This window comes from Perca fluviatilis, chromosome 13 (genome assembly GCF_010015445.1).
Source record: "Perca fluviatilis chromosome 13, GENO_Pfluv_1.0, whole genome shotgun sequence".
NCBI lineage: Eukaryota > Metazoa > Chordata > Actinopteri > Perciformes > Percidae > Perca > Perca fluviatilis.
Window position 1 is genome coordinate 34,319,464 of NC_053124.1, and position 22,500 is coordinate 34,341,963.

The 22,500-nt window shown below is 43.2% G+C and overlaps 1 protein-coding gene across 1 annotated transcript in view; it reads right to left on the reverse strand.

Moving 5' to 3' along the window:
• LOC120570952 (semaphorin-6D-like) overlaps window positions 1-22,296 on the reverse strand; it is a 132,620-nt gene extending 110,324 nt beyond the window's left edge. Inside the window, exons 1-11 of the mRNA XM_039819639.1 lie at window positions 22,124-22,296; window positions 21,439-21,553; window positions 20,674-20,731; window positions 19,260-19,373; window positions 9,935-10,025; window positions 7,048-7,170; window positions 5,112-5,200; window positions 4,515-4,604; window positions 3,437-3,564; window positions 2,700-2,831; window positions 1,813-1,968 (exon numbers count right to left, since the gene is read on the reverse strand). Coding sequence (XP_039675573.1) covers window positions 1,813-1,968; window positions 2,700-2,831; window positions 3,437-3,564; window positions 4,515-4,604; window positions 5,112-5,200; window positions 7,048-7,170; window positions 9,935-10,025; window positions 19,260-19,373; window positions 20,674-20,731; window positions 21,439-21,553; window positions 22,124-22,271 — 1,244 coding nt within the window. The 5' untranslated portion in view covers window positions 22,272-22,296. The remainder of the gene's footprint in view (window positions 1-1,812; window positions 1,969-2,699; window positions 2,832-3,436; window positions 3,565-4,514; window positions 4,605-5,111; window positions 5,201-7,047; window positions 7,171-9,934; window positions 10,026-19,259; window positions 19,374-20,673; window positions 20,732-21,438; window positions 21,554-22,123) is intronic.
• Between the last annotated feature and the right edge of the window lie 204 nt (window positions 22,297-22,500).

Below are 22,500 nucleotides of genomic sequence, written 5' to 3' on the forward strand. Positions count from 1 at the left end.
AACATAACTATTGTTGGGTCATGTAAATTATAGAGTGGTCTAGACCAGTTTTTCTCAAATGGGTACGTGTCCCCCTAGGGGTACTCTGGAAGACTGCAGTGGGTACGTGTCCCCTTAGGGGTACTTTGGAGGACTGCAGTGGGTACGTGTCCACCTAGGGGTACTTTGGAAGACTGCAGTGGGTACGTGTCCACCTAGGGGTACTCTGGAGGACTGCAGTGGGTACGTGTCCCCTTAGGGGTACTTTGGAGGACTGCAGTGGGTACGTGTCCCCTTAGGGGTACTTTGGAGGACTGCAGTGGGGACGTGTCCACATAGGGGTACTTTGGAGGACTGCAGTGTGGACGTGTCCACCTAGGGGTACTCTGGAGGACTGCAGTGGGGTACGTGTCCCCTTAGGGGTACTTTGGAGGACTGCAGTGGGTACGTGTCCACCTAGGGGTACTTTGGAGGACTGCAGTGGGTACGTGTCCCCTTAGGGGTACTCTGGAGGACTGCAGTAGGTACGTGTCCACCTAGGGGTACTCTGGGGGACTGCAAGGGGGGGTTGGTGTCCCCTAGGGGTACTCTGGAGGACTGCAGTGAGTACGTGTCCACCTAGGAGTTTTGTCACCAGTTTTTGAAGGTTTTCTCATTTATTTTGATCTATTTTTGCCTTTCTTCACTACTTTTTTCTACTGTCTTTTTTTCTTCGAAGATTTTGACTCTTTTTTCAAAGTTTTTGTCACTTTCATCAAACTTTCTGTTACTATTTTCGACCTAATCTTGCCTTCCTTCCTTCTTTCTACCGTCTTTTTCCAAGTTTTTGTCTCCTTTTTCCATCAGCATTTTAATATTTTCCAGGTCCAAGGCTGTTGTTTAGTAAATCTATCGCTGGCATTCCTCTTTACATAGACTTCTTTTTTTACTACCAAAAAATTATTTGCGCTGGTTAAGGGGTACATGGCTTAAAAAAACTGTTCAAAGGGTGGTTAAATTATTGAAAAAATAGCAATTGAAATAGCTCACGTTACTGTATTGTGTCAACAGTTAATTTCATTTAATATTGTATGTGGGGTTTTCTCGCTGCGTCCGGAGCTTAGCACCCCGCCCAAGACGACTGTGATTGGTTTAAAGAAATGCAAAACAACCCAGAGCGTTTTCTTCTCCTATCCCAGAATGCATCTGTGGTGTAGCCAGACCTGGCAATGTGAGACTACCTCGATCGGAAGAGAGTCCCCTAATAAACTCAGTTTCATTACTTACATGTCCAACTTGTGATCTGACAACGTGGAACCAATCAAATCCATCGCAAAGTCTCACTTAGTTTATTGGTGTATAAAGGGCATATTATAAAAGGGCATGCTGGGAAATGTAGGAAGTGAACAATGGGTTTGTTGGAGATTTGACAGAGTTAATTATTATCGACATCATCATTATCTGGGTCAGCTCGAGGCTAATTCAAAACGTAGAATTAAGAGTCTCGCCATTATTTCCAGACTGATAATTAGAATGAGTCAGAAACTCGTTTGAAGATTAAAAGGTCAGAGACGTTCAAAGAACTTTCTTTGAGCCGATGCAGACGACTATTGTCGGGATGGTTGCTTCGTTGCCTCCCAGAGCTGCTGTAACTTTGAAACTCGCCTCTTCGGGGGTTCAGATCGCATTCCTCATACTTTCCTCTTGACATCCCACAGTCGCATCAGCCCAAACCTAAAGGGGGGGGTCCAGGGGCATGCTCCATTTACAGCAATTATATACGGTGTGTAGGTGTCTGTGTGTGTTTGTGCATGTGTGTGTGTGTGTGTGTGTGTGTGTGTGCATGCGTGTTACCTGCTGGCGGTCCGGGTGAAGCAGGGTCGGTCATTGACGGAGGGAACAGCTTCGTCCATCAGAGGGAACGACTTGATGAACGTCAGCGTTTCGTCGGGGAACTGAACCGACGACTTGTAGTCCGCAGCTGCACCGTCTCCGGCACAGGTCCCGGGCCTGAAGCAACAAAAACAGAAACTCATTTCAGATTTTATAACAACTAATTTTAACAAATTGAACACTGAATTGAATATAAAAGGCAGCACTAAAAAAAATTATGAAAGTTACATATTAATGTGCAGTTTCTGCTCATATTTTCTTACAACTAACACAAAAATTTGTCTATCTTGATATGTTTATAAGAAGAGACTTCAGATACACTATTAGGGGACCACTAAGGCCAATATAAAAGAGACTTCAGATACAGTATTAGGGGACCACTAAGGCCTATATAAAAGAGACTTCAGATACAGTATTAGGGGACCACTAAGGCCTATATAAAAGAGACTTCAGATACAGTATTAGGGGACCACTAAGGTCTATATAAAAGCGACTTCAGATACAGTATTAGGGGACCACTAAGGTCTATATAAAAGAGACTTCAGATACAGTATTAGGGACCACTAAGGTCTATATAAAAGAGACTTCAGATACAGTATTAGGGGACCACTAAGGTCTATATAAAAGAGACTTCAGATACAGTATTAGGGGACCACTAAGGTCTATATAAAAGAGACTTCAGATACAGTATTAGGGGACCACTAAGGTCTATATAAAAGATACTTCAGATACAATATTAGGGGCAACTAAGGCCTATATAAAAGCATCCAAAGAGCACCATAATCATGGGACCTTTAAACAAAATCTATCATATGTACTTTATATCTTTCAGATAAAGTAAGACTCACCGCGGTCGGGGGACTTGCTCGTCCAGTACGGGAGTCCAGGAAGAGTCGCCGGTACGCTGTTCCTTGAACTTCCCGTTGAAAACTTTCTCGATGTCGTCCATGTAGAAAGCACAAACTGCTGAGCCGGGAATACTGCAGTGAACAACAGAGATGTTCACTTTCAACACGCTGCAAACTAGGGATGCACCGAATACAGATTTTTTAGGGTTCGGCCGAATACCGAGTCCACTGGTTAAGATTCTGCCGAATCCGAAACCGAATACAGAATCCTCCTCCCATTCTCAGTCCATTAACACAGTAAACATGCTGTGTGTGTGTGTGTGCACCTGTAATATGAGATGCATTTTATTGTTTTTACTAACCGAGCATTGTTTGGTTTTTAAATTGTTGTATTTGTGTTTTCTGTGGGACTACAGATGCAAATTAGCCTAAGGCTAACTCTGGTGCAATGCATTAAATGACTACATTTATGTTTAAATTGCACACTGTCCCTTACAAATAAAATTGAAGTTGAAGTTGAACACATTAAAAAAAATATATCTTCAGGTTCTGATAATGTCCTCATGTTTAAAAATGTCATCACTCTCCAAATCATGTACTCACTTTTACAAAGAAATATCGACCTCACTTTGCAAAATATCCTCTTTCCCAACAATGTCCTCAAACTGAAAGACTAAAACTGAACTGGTCCACACAAAGTGAGAAGAACGAACACACACTCACACACACAGAGATACCTGTTTGCCTGCGTGGTGAAGACTCCGACCACAGCCGGTCTCTGGTTGATCTGCAGCACGTTGGTGAGAGACTGAAGAATGTCGAAGTAGAAGAACGAATCTCCGGGAACCGAACAGTTCAGACGAGCCTGAAATCACACACACACACACACCACACACACACACACACACACACACACACACACACACACACAGACACACACACATATACACATACACACACGCAGATACACACACACACACAACACAGAGAAAGACAGAGGGACACACAGACAGACACACACACACACACACACACACACACACACACACACACACACAGACAGAGGGACACAGACAGACAGACACACACACACACACACACACACAGGCTCGCACGCACACACAACACACACCGCATACACTACGCTGACGCAACATACAACACACACACACAAAGCGATAAGAACAGAGACAGACACACACACGCACGCACACACACACACACACACACACACACACACACACACACGCACGCACACACACAAATACAGGCACAGACACACACACAAGCACAGAGAGATAGACAGACACAGACACACACAGACACACAGACACACAGACACACACACACACACACACACACAGACAAGTGTTGAGTTATTGAACAGGATCCAACAGTCTTCCCATTCAAAAACGTTGTGGGTTCTTTACATGTTGTTAGTTCATATCGTCACACAGCAGCTCTTGGTTCCTGTTGTTTGCTAGCAGACAACGAGCAGGAAACCTTCACATAATACAAGTCAACGGAGAGCAGAGAGCCGCTATCGTCTCCGGTAAAGGAGGAAACCTTCACATAATACAAGTCAACGGAGAGCAGAGAGCCGCTATCGTCTCCGGTAAAAGGAGGAAACCTTCACATAATACAAGTCAACGGAGAGCAGAGAGCCGCTATCGTCTCCGGTAAAGGAGGAAACCTTCACATAATACAAGTAAACGGAGAGCAGAGAGCCGCTATCGTCTCCGGTAAAGGAGGAAACCTTCACATAATACAAGTCAACGGAGAGCAGAGAGCCGCTATCGTCTCCGGTAAAGTCACCTTAAGGAAAGAAGTCCAGTATCTCTCCAGGACTCGGGGAGACCCTCCGTTATCATTCTTACAAACACGGGCAACTCGGGAAAACACCACCTGTAGAGGGAGGGAGGGAGAGAGAGAGGGAGGGAGAGAAAGAGAGGGAGAGAGAGGGAGACAGAGAGAGAGGGAGAGACAGAGATGGAAGGAGGGAGAGAGAGAGAGAGGGAGAGAGGAGGGAGAGGGAGAGTGGGAGAGAGACGGTGAGAAGGAGAGAGAGGGAGAGAGAGACGGAGAGAGAGATGGAGAGAGACGGAGAAAGGGGGAGAGAGAGAGATGGAAGGAGGGAGAGAGAGAGAGAGGGAGGGAGAGAGGGACGGTGAGAAGGAGAGAGAGGGAGAGAGAGACGGAGAAAGAGATGGAGAGAGACGGAGAGAGGGGGAGAGAGGGAGGGAGGGAGAGAGAGGGAGAGCGAGAGAGGGAGAGAGAGAGGGAGAGAGAGAGACGGAGAGAGAGAGGGACTTTATATTTCAGTTCTTTTTTAAACATTTTATATTGGCGGTTTTATATCGGTCAAAACACACACACACACACACACACACACACACACACACACACACACACCTTGCCCAGGGCGGTGTACTCCACTGCGATCTCACTGAGGAAGAAGTAGACGTAGTTTCCGTAGTCGATGGCGTGCAGGAAGTGAGGCTCTGCAGACAGAAGACGAACAACAAGTTCGTGGATTTCTGTTGTCACGGTAACCCATCCCCCCCCCCCACCCCCCCACCGATGTCCAACACGTCCCAGCAGTTATCGGCTGATAAAAGGCAGTTGCCTCCTTTTCTTCACACTTACTGGCTTTTTATACTTTCCCCAGAACGCTATTTAAAACGCCCATATTATGCTAATTTTCAGGAGTTTTTTTGTGATTGTTGCGGGGCAAAAATCCTCGATTATGCACATGTTAGTAGTTCTTTTGTAGATTATGGTGAACTTGTGTGTGTTGTAGCAGTGCTTTGCTATTGAGAACGAGGTAGCGTGCTAACGTTAGCATGCTAACGCTAGCTCGCTAGCTCGTTTCGGCTAGTGACGTAGAAAGCCGTGCAGATTTTGAACAGCTCACCTGGAGACTGAAGGCAGGACACATTCAGAAACCGTGTCTCACTCAGAACAGCATGGATGCTAGCCTAGAAATCAAGACGCACCCTAGCGGCAGCAAATTTATTTTGCAGCCAGGGTCAGTCTCGGCACTCTCCGTTGACTTGCGAGCTGGAAAAACCAAATTTTGGTCAGGCCAATCACATCGTGTATAGAGTCTGTGGGCGGGGCTTATGGCTGCTGCTGCTGGGAAGAGCGGTCTTCTGGAAGACTTGGAGTTCAGCTTTTCTTTGAGAAAAGAACAAAGAACGGCACTGAAGTCATTCTTAATAAAGGAAGATGTGTTCGGAGTTTTGTCGACCGGATACGGCAAAAGTTTCAACTTTAATCTATCAACTAGCTTTGCGACCTTCTTCATTGCTCTGGTTGGTTGTAGCGCTATCCTATTATGTGCAGAGGGAATTTGAAAGACAACCGTTTATCCCGCCGCTCGGATTGAGCTCCGTCAATGGTGAGTTCCCAGACCCAACATCTGGATGTGGGTCTGGCTTGTCAGGCTACATGGATGGTTGTTTTTTTGTTGGTATGTGTGTGGAAGCACCAGAGACCCAAAATAACACCCCAAATCCCAGAAAAAGTGATTTTTTCATAATATGGGCACTTTAACGTTATTTTAGACTGAATCAAGCTGTCAGCTAGTGGTTAGCCGAATTAGCTAGTTAGCTAAACTAACGTTAGTTTAGCTGTTAGCGGTGGAGGCTAACGGCGGACCGCTACAACTACGACCGGAAGCGTGAAACCGGTCGCGCAGTGTCGTAAATCCTCGAAAAAAAAAACATGATTATCATCCGCAGGCAGCACAGATCGCGTAGCCACAAATAAAGTTACTCTCAATAAATTTCTGTGTGTGTGTGTGTGTGTCTGTCTCTGTGTGTGTCTTTCTCTGTGTGTGTGTCTCTCTTTGTGTGTGTCTGTCTCTCTCTGTGTCTTTCTCTCTGTGTGTGTGTGTCTCTATGTGCGTGTCTGTCGGTGTGTGTGTGTGTCTGTCTCTCTGTGTGAGTGTCACATTTCAGTTTGTAGTTTTGGATCTTTTTTGGTCTTCAGAAGAACTGAAAAAGTGGGCGGGCCTTAACGTAGGTCTGTATCATGTTAACCAATCAGAGGAGCCTTCATGGTTCACATCACACACTTAAACATTAAAACGGTAAAAGCACACAAATGGATTCGATGATTAATTCATCAACTGATGGTTCCAACTGTACTAAGACAACTTTTTAAAAAAGGCGAAAAAATCTTCCAAAGAAATTGTGAATATTTATAAAAAAAGGGGTGTAAACAAATTGCCAAAAAACGTAATAAATGTGAAAGAAAAAGTCATAAAAAAGTGAGAAAAACTCAGAACAAAACAGCAGATCAGTTGTGTTGTGAATGTTTTTTGTGTCTGCGGCCAGTGACCGACCTCGGAGCCACTTGGAGTCGTACTTCACGGTCCTGAGCACGGGTCGGCCATCTCCGAGACTCCTGTAGATGACCGAGTCGCTGGCCAGGAAGTCCGTCATGGTGGCCGAGTAGAAATCTCCCCCTGAGGAACAGCAGCAGCAGAACAGAGACCACTTGAACTGAAAATCAACACTTTCTGACGTTTTTGTCCCTTTTTGCGATACTTTTGGCACTTTTTTTTCAATGTTTTTGCCGCTTTTTTGCCGTTGAACCCTTCTTTTTCACTAGACTACCATGTATAAACATACATCACACCAACTTATTATTAGTTTTACACTTATTTTTGGAATTCATGGTCAATAAACCTGATTTATATTTTAAAAACTACTTTAAATATTACGTCAATAAATAGCACAACATGCAGTAGCCAGTGTTAGGAAGGTTACTTTAGAATAGGGGTGAGAATCACTGGAGGACTCACGATACGATATCATCCCGAAACTTATGTCACGATACGATATTATTGCGATTTTAAACATATTGCAATATTCTGTGATATATTGCAGTGTATTTACCTTTTTTCCAACTTCAAATTTTTCCTAATTTCAAATGATGTCCCCAAAAGGACAATTTTGTCAACATCTGTTTTATCTAAAAAGACATATATTTCTCTGTCTGTTCATCTCACTTCAATTTTATTGCTGCAAAAATGGGGATTGTCAAGCAGACAGACTGACCAACACATATGTCATAAAAGTTCGATACTTGGCGTCTGTGTATCGATACAGTATTGCCACGAAAAATATTGCGATACTGTGCTGTATTGATTTTTCCCCCCACCCCTACTTTAGAACTGTAATAGGTTACCAACAGTGGTGTAGTCTACGTGATAAGCAGCTATACGCAGGTAGACCCTCTAAAGAAAGCTCCTGGATTTCCATATACCCGCTTAAAAATGCCCGATGACACGCAACAACATACTTTCTATTATATGTTTTTGATATATTTTGAATTGTCATCTGTGTTTTTCTTCTTCACATAGGGTAAATTAAGGTATTTCCACTGTAAATTGGTGCATAATATGGCCTCCCCTCCCCCAAAGGCAGATTCTGGCCTATATATATATATATATATATATATATATATATATACATATATACACATATGTATATGTATATATATACACACACACACACACACACACACACTACTGGTCAAAACTTTGGGGACCCTATCAGTCCTTCCAGAAAAATGAGTTTTTTTGTGATTGTTAAGGGGCAAAAATCCTTGATTATGCGGCACGTTTTCTTAAAAAATGCGATGGAATATGCAGGATATTTATGCAATTTTATGCGATGAAATTACGGGACCTTGCAAAAATTGTGGGAACTTGCAAAAACTGCAATTTGATGAAAAAGAAAAAAGAAATTGATTTGATGACATAATTACGTCACTTCATAACATTCCCATGGCAACAGGGGAAAATGGCTGTTCTTGTGTGAAGTAAACGCACCATTTTCCAACTTTCGGCAATTTATGCGGAGAAAGTGCAGCGTATTTGAAAAAATGCGCCCCATTTTTCTGGAGGGACTTTATTATAGACAGAATACCAGCTGAGATCAGTTGCAATTAGATTACACCTCTGGTTACCGACAATAATTTAATTGTCAGACGAAGAACCAATCGAAAGTATCAGAATAGCATCAAACTTTACTAATCAGCTGTGGCTGGAAATGGCAAAAGAAGACATTATTCACATAAAAAAAAATGCAAAGCAACAAAATGAACATTATTCAACATATATCCGAGCTTTTTACGGAAACTTTTCAGATGTAGCCCCCAAAGGACCATTTTCACAGCAGACATGTTGACTTGTCATAGTAGGAAAAGCACAGCTGATATTGATAACCTTAACGATGGCTCAGTTCCATCAAGTGTCCCAGTAAGATATTTCAGTGAGTCAGCATGCACAATGCCAGGGCCTCTCCTAAGTGGAATGCAGCCATCAGTAATGGTTTAATACGAGGGTCTCTCCTAAGTGGAATGCAGCCATCATTAATGGTTTAATACCAGGACCTCTCCTAAGTGGAATGCAGCCATCATTAATGGTTTAATACCAGGGTCTCTCCTAAGTGGAATGCAGCCATTATTAATGGTTTAATACCAGGGTCTCTCCTAAGTGGAATGCAGCGATCATTAATGGTTTAATACCAGGACCTCTCCTAAGTGGAATGCAGCCATCAGTAATGGTTTAATAACAGGACCTCTCCTAAGTGGAATACAGCCATCAGTAATGGTTTAATACCAGGGTCTCTCCTAAGTGGAATGCAGCCATCATTAATGGGTTTGAATACACCTGTGCTTTTCCTACTATGATATGTCAACCAGTCCCTCCAGAAAAACGTGATTATACGATCGAAGAATTCAATGCATAATCAGCCAAAGTCTGCATATTTATGCGGGAGGGGCTGCACTTTTGCCGCATAAATTACCGATTTCCGCGCAAAATATGCAAGCCTTGAATGATTTCATAATCCCCGCATTTCATCACATAAAATTGCATAAATATCCCGCATATTCCATATCGCATTTTCTAAGAAAACGTGCCGCATAATCAAGGATTTTTGCCCAGCAACAATCACAAAAAAAACTCTTCCATTTTTCTGGAAGGACTGGTCAACATGTCTGCCGTGAAAAAGGTCTATGTAATCATGAACATTGTCATTTAATTACACATTTCCCAGTAACTGTAATGGATCGCAGTTACCTTTATTTTGTAATGAAATTACATGTAACTAGTTACTCTCCAACACTGGTAGTAGCGACATACAAGAAAGGGCTGAAAACCATTAAATAAAGGGAGGCTTTTGATGACTTTGCAGCCGTTAAAGTCAGCTCCGACTCACCAGCGAACAGTCCAACGTTGGATTGTCCGGACTCAAAGGGACAGCGAGCCTGACCAACCACTTCCTCTCCGACCTGCTCCAAGGACGTCATCTGAGTGTGTGTGTGTGTGTGGGGGGCAGGAAACACGGTCAATATGTCTCTGTTTCCCAACAATAAACTTAAACACAAAGTGCACAAAGTTAGCCTCAGATTCTAGTCAGAATATGAGTCTGATGCTGCTCCATTGGGCTGTGATTATAACACAAATGCAAACACACACATACACACAAACACGCACACACACAAACACATACACAAACATATACACAAACACACACACACAAGCACACACACACACACACACACAGAAACAAACAAGCATACACAGACACAAACACACACACAAGCACACACAAATACACACACAGAAACAAACAAGCATACACAGACACAAACACACACACAAGCATACACACAAACACACACACAAACAAACACGCACACACACAGACACAAACAAACACACAAGCATACACAAACACAAGCACACACAAACGCAAACACACACATACACACAAACACGCACACACACAAACACACCCCGATAAATACACACACAAACACACACAGACACACAAACACACACACACACAAAAACACAAGCACACACAGACACACACAAACACACACAACAAACAACAGCACACACACACAAACACACACACATACACAAACACACACAAACATATACACAAACACACACACAAACAAACACAACACATACACAGACACACACACAAGCATACACAAACACACACACACACACAAACAAACAAGCACACACAGACACAAGCATACACACACAAGCATACACACAATCACACACACACACACACACACACAAACAAACACAAGCACACACAGACACAAGCATACACACAATCACACACACACAAACAAACACAATCACAACACACACGAAACACACAAACACACACACACAAGCATACACACAAACACACACACACACAAACAAACACAAGCATACACAGACACAAACACAAGCATACACACAATCACACACACACACACAAACACAAGCACACACAGACACAAACACACACGCACACACAAGCATACACATACAAACACACCCACACACACACACAAACACATCCCGATAAATACACACACAAACACACCCACACACCCACACACACACACACACAAACACACACCCACACAGTTTCCAGAGAGTTGTGACTAACACGCTGTAAATGGAAAGAGCTGAACAACCACAGAGCTGCAGCTCAGCACGCAGTTGTGTAACAAAGGAAGGCGAGACTTCCTGTGTGACGCACGTCTCTGCCGCGAGGAGAGTGAAAGCGTTGAGACGTTCCCTGCTGTCGAGAGACGAAATGGCGCAGCGAGCAGATCGAGCAGACGACGTGCGATGCTGCTGTTGTATCTGTCTGGAGGATGTACAGTGCCTTGCGAAAGTATTCGGCCCCTTTGAACTTTTCGACCTTTTGCCACATTTCAGGCCTCAAACATAAAGATATAAAACTGTAATTTTTTGTGAAGAATCAACAACAAGTGGGACACAATCATGAAGTGGAACGAAATTTATTGGATATTTCAAACCTTTTAAACAAATAAAAAACTGAAATATTTGGGCGGCAAAATTATTCAGCCCCTTAAGTTTAATACTTTGTAGCCACTCCTTTTGCTGCGATTACAGCTGTAAGTCGCTTGGGGTATGTCTCTATCAGTTTTGCACATCGAGAGACGATTTTTCCCATTCCTCCTTGCAAAACAGCTCGAGCTCAGTGAGGTTGGATGGAGAGCGTTTGTGAACAGCAGTTTTCAGTTCTTTCCACAGATTCTGGATTGATTCAGGTCTGGACTTTGACTTGGCCATTCTAACACCTGGATATGTTTATTTGTAAACCATTCCATTGTAGATTTTGCTTTATGTTTTGATCATTGTCTTGTTGGAAGACAAATCGTCCAGTCTCAGGTCTTTTACAGACTCCATCAGGTTTTCTTCCAGAATGGTCCTGTATTTGGCTCCATCCATCTTCCCATCAATTTTAACCATCTCCCTGTCCTGCTGAAGAAAAGCAGGCCCAAACCATGATGCTGCCACCACCATGTTTGACAGTGGGGATGGTGTGTTCAGGTGATGAGCTGTGTTTCGCTTTTAATCTCAAACATAACATTTTGCATTGTTGCCAAAAGTTCGTTTTGGTTTCATCTGACCACAGCACCTTCTTCCACCTGTTTGTGGTGTCTCCCAGGTGGCTTTTGGCAAACTTTAAACTACACTTTTTATGGATATCTTTAAGAAATGGCTTTCTTCTTGCCACTCTTCCATAAAGGCCAGATTTGTGCAGGACTGATTGTTGTCCTATGGACAGAGTCTCCCACCTCAGCTGTAGATATCTGCAGTTCATCCAGAGTGATCATGGGCCTCTTTGGCTGCATCTCTGATCAGTCTTCTCATTGTATGAGCTGAAAGTTTAGAGGGACGGCCGGGTCTTCGATTTGTAGTGGTCTGATACTCCTTCCATTTCAATATTATCTCACAGTGCTCCTTGGGATGTTTAAAGCTTGAAATCTTTTTGTATCCAATCCGGCTATAAACTTCTCCACAACAGTATCTCGGACCTGCCTGGTGTGTTCTTGTTCTTCATGATGCTCTCTGCGCTTTAAACGGACCTCTGAGACTATCACAGAGCAGGTGCATTTATACGGAGACTTGATTACACACAGCTGGATTCTATTTATCATCATTAGTCATTTAGGTCAACATTGATCATTCAGAGATCCCTAACTGAACTTCTGGAGAGAGTTTGCTGCACTGAAAGTAAAGGCTGAATAATTTTGCACGCCCACTTTTTCAGTTTTTATTTGTTAAAAAGTTTGAAATAGCCAAGAATTTCGTTCCACTTCATAATTGGGACCCACTTGTTGTTGATTCTTCACAAAAAATTACAGTTTTATATCTTTATGTTTGAGGCCTGAAATGTGGCAAAAGGTCGAAACGTTCAAGGGGGCCGAATACTTTCGCAAGGCACTGTATCTATCTATGGACTGTTCCCTGTGGACGCAGCTACTGCGTGAACTGTATTAAAGGCTTCTGGGATGGAAACGATGAGAAGGAAATGTACAGCTGACCTCAGTGCAGGCAGAGCTTCACACCGAGGCCTGTACTGGTGAAAAGCACCGCGTTGGCAGATTTAGTGGAGGAGCTGAAGAAGACTATAGCCTGACAAGATTGCCCCACATCCAGATGTTGGGTCTGGGAACTCCCCATTGGTCAGGGCTCAATCCGAGGGGCGGGATAAACGGTTGTCCTTCAAATTCTCTCTGCACGCAATAGGATAGCGCTACAACCAACCAGAGCAACGCTAGTTGGTAGTAGGGGTGGTACGGTTCATGAAAAAACATCCGAACCGTTCGGTCCGCTTGTCTCGGTTCGGAGTGTGTGTGTGTGTGTGTAGTAGCCTCGTGCCCGTCAGTTGCCCCGTATGTGACCTCAGACAGCTGTGTTTCCCTTTCGTAACGATTTTTCACTCTAAAGTCGCTGAAGTGGCTGCTGTTTAGATCCTGTCGGGTCTCTGCAGGGGCTCTGCTCAGTTCCACCCCGCGACTGACGCGCGTACACACACACACACACACACACACAAACACACACAAACACACACGCTGGATGCAGGAAAAAACGGAGATGAGACGTATACAGGAGGACCTGACAGCTACGCTCGTTATTGTAAGTGCAATGATAAGTCCAATAAGTACTTTATCAAACGGTATGACTGTGTGTCCCAGGCCAGCCCAGGCCAGGATAGGACATTAACTAACAATGTAAACTGTTTTTATGTTTAACGTATTCTGACTTATTCAAAAGACGGAGCTTTAAGAGTTCCTCTCTTTTTCTTTCAAAGGATACATTTTTGTAAGAGCTACACTGAAGTTGGCAGTTTGATAAATGCAAGTTATTTCAATTGATATTCTGTAATATTTCAATCTTCATGTGCTAAAAAGACACATACGTTCCTGTAGATGGCGATACACATTCTCCTTTTTTTTGCCAAATAAATGAAAAGCTTGTTGAAATCATCAATGTCTTCCCTCTTCCTGTAGCAAAATCTCAGCTAGCTTTCCTCAGAGTTGGTCCCAATAATGGGCTTAAAGTCAAGTCAAATTCAGATTGTGCATGATTACATGATATAACTATATAATTATTTAATACTGTATCCTACATTGTGGATAATTAAGCAAATTAAGCTATATATCTTATGCTGAAGTATATTTCTGGTGTGTTAAAGATGAAAAGAAAAAAATAACAAGAACCGAAAACCGTGATACGAACCAAACCATGGGTTTTGTGAACCATACCACGCCTGGTTGATAGATTCAACTTTAAACTCTGAACAAATCTTCCCTTTTTTAAGAATGACTTCAGTGCCGTTCTTTGATCTTTTCTCAAAGAAAAGCTGAACTCCAAGTCTTCCAGAAGACCGCTGTTCACCAGCAGCAGCAGCAGCCATAAGCCCCGCCCACCAACTCTATACACGATGTGATTGGCCCGACCAGAGTTTGTTTTTTCCAGCTCGCAAAGCCAACGGAAAGTTGCTAGACCGACCCCTGGCTGCAACATTAGACTTGCTGCCGCTAGGGGGCGTCTACATTTCTAGGCAAGAAGAAGACTGGACTCCCTGCTAATCATTGCTATGCTGGAGCTGAAGATGTGGCCTTGTGATTTCTGCATAGGGGAGAAAACTGAAAGCCATCAAGTCCTGTCTGCAATGTGTGGCGTCTTACCGTGAGCACCCCCTTCAGCAGGGGCGGAGCTAGACTCTCAGTACAGTGGGGGCAGAGCTTCATCATGGGGCCCTCTGCTACCAAGTCATTTTAAAATTAAAACCGTTAAAAAAAAGGTAAAATATCTGATGAATGCACGTTATAATGTGTCACCTGTTGAGCCAAGTAAGCCTATATGTCAAATAAAATAGGGCTGTGCTCGACTGAAGAAATCCTTAGTCGACTAACACTCACTCAGTTGTAGCGACTAATCGATTAGTTGATTTAATCGACAGGTCTGTAAATCTGAGTTTCTCCGCAAAGAGTCGTGCAAAAAGCACCACTTTAATTCTTGTGTTTACCAGAGATGTGCTCGTACGTTTCTTGGAAATAAGTCATTCAGCATGAAAAAAGCATGAAATATGACTAATGGACTAAAGAAATCTAAGTTGACTAAGACCAAAAGGACCGATTAGTCGACTAATCGACTAAGAGGGAGCAGCCCTAGAATAAAACAGAAAAGCCACATGTTTTGACAAGTCTGTATTGATGAACAAAGAAAGCAACAGTGTTTCAGCACCACGGACAGCGACAGCTGCTGGACAGCGATGGTGCTGAACAGGCCAAGAGCGCTCAATCAGTACCACGCTATATAACTGACACGGCACTATTATATATACGTTTGATAAGAATAAAATGAAGATAAAATGAGCTGGATTATCACAACGTCAGATCATATGCAGTAATTTGCTTCTTTCAGCTAATAATCTGCAATGTGTCACTTGGCGAGGGCCCCGTTCTCGTCAAGACGCAAGATCTGTGGCATTTCAGGGGCCCCTAATTGGCACGGGGCCGCACCCAATCACCCACGTTATCTCGGCTACTGCACTTCAGCATCATTATGAATCTTTCAAAGAAACACAAGCTGTTGGAGCCGTCCAAGAAGCTCCAGGAGAACGTCTGCTCTCGTCACGATGAGGTGATGAAGATTATCTGCCGCACTGATCAGCAGTGTAGCCATTCTCTCTGCTTAATGGACGCACATGAAGGGCCACGACAAGGTCTCGGCTGCGGCAGAAAGGACTGAGAGGCAGAAAAACTCGAGGGGAGTCAGACAGCCGAGCTGAAGAAGCTCTCGCACACAGAGGATCACAGCCAGTTTCTACAACCATACTTATTCGTGGTAGAATATAGAGTGATGTTGTAGTTGCAGCAGTTGTGGTGACTGAGGCTCCCGGAGCTTTAAAAAAAAAAGATCATGACAGCACTAACTGTTAATTCCCGCCATCGTATCTCAGTTAATTATGCAGCTGACAATGTTACCGAGACGTTATCAGAGCGGATAGCACTAGGATGATACTTCACTGTCAGCCGAGCAGCAGTGTTCATGATAACTGTGTTCAGAGGCTACATAAGCTGAATGCTAACGTAGCGTTCAGGCTCATAAATAAACCGTATCTGCTGTTTGTAGCTGCAGGGAGGAGGTCAGAAAGGGGGATGTTTGGCTCCTAAAACAGAGAGTTTTAAAGTCGGGGAGCGGTGTTCATGTCCCGGAAGAAGTTAAAGAGAAAACACAAGACTTTCACCCAGGAAACAGGTGTTCATGTCCTGAAGAAGTTAAAGAGAAAACACAAGACCCTTGCTGTCACAAAGCTCTGTAGCGGCTTAAACAGCTAGCAACTGCTGCTCTGTAGCCGATGTCACATGACCAGCCTGCGGTCTCCAAGTTTTCATATAATATCATACGTTTTAGTGTGCATTACTTTTTAGTACGATATCATACGAACCCATTCATGAGAATGCGTTGAACACATATAATATAATAATACATATAGCGCCTATTAAGCATGGCATGACATTTCAGGGTCTGATTCTCCCTCCACCGTTGAGTTTCTACACTGACATTTTTTCTTGTTTTAGGCAGAAGTGCACGTACAGTAAAGGCATAGTTTGACATGAGCTTCTAGTTAAAGGGGACATTTAAAGGGGACATTTAAAAAAGGCAGGGGGAGTGTGACTGAAAATGGCCCACTTGTGTGCCGTTCTGTTGTGTTCTTTAAGCCCCCCAAAGTAGCACAAGCAGACATTATTTTTCACAGCTACGGTTTTCAGTCAGATGGTTTTTAGATCTCGATGTTTCCGAGCGCACTTGAAGGCAGCTTCACTTCCCGGAGAAAGAGAGGAAAAAAAGCATGAACAAAATTCAGAAAAATATGAAAAAAACGCAATAAGCAGTCCTTTTGAAAAATCTGCGGACTTTGGCTGATTATGCGTTGAATTATGCGATCGCATTATCACATTTTTCTGGAGGGACTGAATAAGAAAATGCGACGAAAAAGCAATGAAAAACACAAAATATTCTGGCATTTTTCTCCCTTTGTTACATCCTGTTTTGTGTTTAAATGTTCTCCAAATGTCTTCATCGTTCTGAAACCAGAACACAACAAATGTTGAGGATGGATGACAAATTTTTTTTTACTCCCCCCTCCTAAAAAGAGGCAGAAACTGACTTTATTTCGATAAAACGAGAGCGAGAGCGTCACAGTTTTTTCATTTCGTTTTGGATCCAAACTGTTGAAAGAAAAGAAAGGACAGAAAAGCTCCTCGTCTGCAGGTAAAGTTGTTCTTTTCCCGCCGCCGGCAGTTGCAAAGCACACGCAGCTCCTGCTAAACGGGGTCAGCGCCTGTCAATCAAACCCACAAGGCGAGGAAAAGGGAACACGACTCGGGATTGGCACCTGAAACTGTGGCTGTTGTGAAGAAGGTGTTTTTTGTTTGGTTGTGGGCGCGGTGCACACTTCATTCTAGTTGATTGGCTGGAGCGTGGATATAGACATTCAGGCGGACCACACACACACACACACACACACACACACACAAAAAAACCACCAACAACCACACACACACACACACACACACACACACACGAACACACACACATCACAGCGACAATACACACACACACACACACACACACAACACACACACATACATTACACACACACACAATAACACACACACACACAAAAAAAAAAACACATATTTTTAACTACACACCTTTTACTGGATTACACACATGCACCACATACATTCACACACACACACACACACACACACACATGCGTTTCACACACACACACACACACACAAACAACAACACACACTAAATAACACAAAAACAAAAAAAAAAATTCAAACAAAAAAACACAAAACACAAAACACAAAAAAAACAACACACACAAAAAAAAAAAAACAAAAAAAAAAAAATGATTTCTGAGTAAAAATTGATCACTCTGTGTCTCCGTGTACAGTCGATAAAAAACCTAGATTCTCTGGGATTGCTACATGTGTGGTCTGTGCCTCTGTCAATAATAGTACTAACAGGGCTATGTGTTCGTTCTCTGTGTATGGTTTTGTGGGGCAAAAAAAAAAAAAAAAAAAAACAAAAAAAAAAAAAAATCAAAAAAAAAAAAAAAAAAAAAAAAAAAAAAAAAACAAAGGACAAAAGAGTAGAGTATTGGGGACCACTAAAGGCTATATAAAAGGGGTGAATAAGATAGAAGGAGGGGAGGACATGTATAAAAAATAGAGAGATAAAGGAGAGAGGAGAGGAGAGTATATATAATATAAAAAAGATAAAAGATAAAGAGGGAAGAAAGAATGTTAAGGTCTAAAAAAAAGATATTGGGAGCACAAGGGTCTAAGTCAAGACTTAAAATAAAAAGGACGAGAACAGATAGGGGACACATTAAAAAAAATAAAGCAGGGTACCAAAACTAAGGTCTAAATATCTCCGTGTATAGGGCCTGTGGTCTATATGCCTCATGGCACACGTGTGGGGTGTGTGTGTGTTTTTATCCTGCTTCTGGTGTTGGATTACCTTGTGTGGCGATCGATCCGTCCATGTTCCCCCACAACAACTTACAACAAAAAAAAAAAAAAAAACACGTCAGTGTTCCCGCGATTGTGTGTCTGGTCCTGTGTGTGTGTGTGTGTGTGGCGTATGTGTGTTGTGTGTGTGCATGTGTGTGTGTGTGTTGTGTGTGTGTCTGTGTGTTTGTGTGTCCTATATCTGTGTGTCTGTGTGCCTGTGTGTGGTGTGTGTGTCTGTGTGTGTGTGTGTGCTGTGTGTGTGTGTGTTGTGTGTGTGTGTGTGTGTGATGTGTGTGGTGTGGGCATGCATGCATGTGTGCATGTGTGTGTGTGTGTGTCTGCGTGTTGTGTCTGTCTGTTTGTTAGTCTGCATGTGTGTGTCTGTGTTATGTCTTTGATTGTGTGTGTGAGGTGTGTGTGTGTGTGTGTGTGTGTCTGTGTGTTGTGTGTGGTTGTGTGTGTTGTCTATGTGTCTGTGTGTGTATGATCTGTGGTGTGTGTAAGCGTGTGTGTGTGTGTGTTTGTGTTATGTGTGTGTGTTTATGTGTGTGTCTGTGTATCTGTGTGTCTGTGTGTGCGTGTGTGAGTGTGTGTGTCTCTGTGTGTGTGTGTTCCTGTCTGTCTATGTGTGTGTTTGTGTGTGTGTAATTGGAAGTGTCAGGCATCCTCGTCAACACCAAACAAAACACATTCTTGCAAGAAGAGGAGAAATGAACTCACGCTGTTCTTCCCTCTCACTGTACACTTGCTGACGTCTTTGGAGCGCCACGTCAGCTTCTGAAACAACAGAAGAAGAAGAAGAAGAAGAAGAGGAAGAAGAAGAAGAAGGATGAGACGATATCAAAAATCAAACCCAGAAGTAAACCACGGTGTGATAGTGAAAGAGAAAAGACCGGGCCGCTCAAAGGAGAAGTGAAAGGGACAAAAAGACAATGAGAAAGATGAAAAAGATGGCATCACAAAAGCAAAATATATTACGACTTTTTGTCTTGAAATTTTACGACTTTTTGTCTTGAAATTTTACGACTTTTTGTCTTGAAATTTTACGACTTTTTGTCTTGAAATTTTACCACTTTTTGTCTTGAAATTTTACCACTTTTTGTCTAGAAATTTTACGACTATTTTCTTGAAATGTTAGAATCTTTTTTTTTTTAAATGTTACAACTATTCTTTAAATATTACGACTATTTTTCTAGAAATTTTACGACTTTTTTCTTGAAATGTTACAACTTGTTTTCTAGAAATTGTACAACTTTTTTTTTAACAATTACGACTTCTTCTTTTTAAAATGTTTTCCGTACAATATTACGACGAGAGATTGAAATATTACGACTTTACTTTTTAAATATTTCAATATAATCATAACATGAAAATCCTGAAAGTATAACGAGGGTCTGGGTGAACACCTGAGTTTGGTACAATATATATTCTGTTGAAAGTCAACCTCGGAGAATTTATTTTGCGACGTAAATAAATCTATGAAAACTTTGCAAGATCGTGAGGAACTCCGCGACTTTATTTTTTATTTTTTCGTACGAACGTCAACAAAAGTATAAAAAGCGAGAAAATTCAAAAGCGAGAGAAACATCAGCCCAATGTGTCTGTTTGGACGTTCAGCCGGAGAGGATGTTGAGGACGGAGACGGAGACGGATAGAGATTAACGAGATCAAAGAGCAGCTGTGGGCCTTCCCACAATGCACCGGGAGAGCAGCTGTAGGCCTTCCCACAATGCATTGGGAGGCCCGTTACTGCCCGGGCCGCCCTGCAACCGTTCTCTTTGATGAGGTGGAGGTGAGCGGATCAAAGGCAGCGTGTCCTTTTGTTCTCGTGTCTCCTGCAGACAGTCTGTCTGTCTGACTGTCTCTGTCTGTCTGTATCTGTCTGTCTGTCTGTCTGTTTGTCTCTCTCTCTCTCTCTCTGTCTGTCTGTCTGTCTCTCTCTCTGTCTCTCTGGCTCTCTGTCTGTATCTGTCTCTCTGTCTCTCTGTCTGTCTGTCTGTCTGTCTGTCTGTCTGTCTGTCTGTCTTCCACTAACAACCAACCCAAAGTAATCTGTTGATGATGTCATCCTACTCACCAGCTGAGGGACGAAGTGGTCTGAAGCCGTCGTCAGGTTAACAGCAAACACATGATCCCTACACACACACACACACACACACACACACACACACACACACACACACACACACACACACACACACACACACACACACACACACACACACACACACACACACACACACACACACACAACACTCACACACACACACACACACACACACACACACACACACACACACACACACACACACACATATCATCAGCTTGTTTGTATCCTGTCACGTCTTGTTACAACTTTCAGATTCAGATATAGTCAAATCTTTGCAGTGTCAAACTGTGTGTGAGTGTCTATGTGTGTGTGTGTGTGTGTGTGTCTGTATGTGTGTGTGTGTGTGTGTGTGTGTGTGTGTGTGTGTGTGTGTGTGTGTGTATGTCTGTGTGTGTGTGTGTGTGTCTCTGTGTGTCTGTGTGAGTATATGTGTGTGTGTGTGCGTGCCTCTGTGTGTCTCTGTGTGTTATGTGTGTGTGTGCGCGTGTGTCCCTGTGTGTGTGTTTGTGATTGTGTCTCTGTGTGTGTGTTTGTGTCTCTTGGTGTCTGTGTGTCTTTGCGTGTCTCTGTGTTCGTGTTTGTGTGTCTTTGTGTGTCTCTGTGTGTCTGTGTGTGTCTCTGTGTGTTTGTGTTTGTGTCTCTGTGTGTCTCTGTGTGTCTCTGTGTCTCTCTGTGTGTCTCTGTGTGTGTGTTTGTGTGTCTGTGTGTGTGTCTCTGTGTGCGTGGACTGACCTGGCAGCGATGTACAACATGTGGTTGATGCGGAGCAGCCTCTGGAAGTCCAGACCCAGACGCAGCGTGTCGTTGTCCTGAAGAAGACCCTGAAACCCCGGAAACTGGTAGGACTCTGCAGAGAGAGAGAGACACAGAGAGACACAGAGAGAGAAAGAGAGAGAGAGAGAGAGAGAGAGACAGAAAGAGTATGTGATGATGTGGGGGGTATGGTGAAGGGTATGTGATGATGTGGGGGGTATGGTGAAGGGTATGTGATGATGGGGGGGTATGGTGAAGGGTATGTGATGATGGGGGGTATATTAATCCCAAAGGCCAAGGGAACTTTATCAGGATGCATAGTATCCTGGATCCATGAAATAACTGGCCTTTCAAAATAAAAGTCTGCCTGCCTCTATGGGAATCTAACATAGGGGTGGACTGACTTATGCCCCCTGTATTTTAAAGAAGAACATTTATTTATTTATTTACGATACATTATTCATTCACAAAGAAAATCAGTGTATTTAAAGGTTGGATTTTTCCAAAATTTTTGAATTAAGGCATTAAGATCCAATTCCAAAAGATTATTTTTTTATTCCTCTTTTTTAGTCAACTTTAGCGTGGGTGTGTAAACTTATAACCAAATACTGTAACGCCCCTTTCAATCGTCATGAACCAATCAGATCAGAGGGAGGCTACTCACGCTCCGAGTGGACCACGCTGATTGGCTGCAGGTCTTTGGGGAAGGGCGTGGTCGCGGCCGACTCGGACAGGAAACAGGAAGCAATGGCGAGAAGCAGCAGCGGCGCCGGCGATGTCCGCCACGGCGACAGCCGATTGGTCGGAGCCATTTTGTAGGAAAGAGGAGGGGGAGAGAGGGGGCGGGGCCTGGTGATGTCAGCAGGTCATAGTGGGCAGCAACTGTGAGGAGAGAGAGAGAGAGATTAGTTATACCACCACACACACACACACACATACACACACACACATACACACACCAGACACACACACACACCAGACACACACACATAGACACACCAGACACACACACACATAAAAACACACACACACACACACACA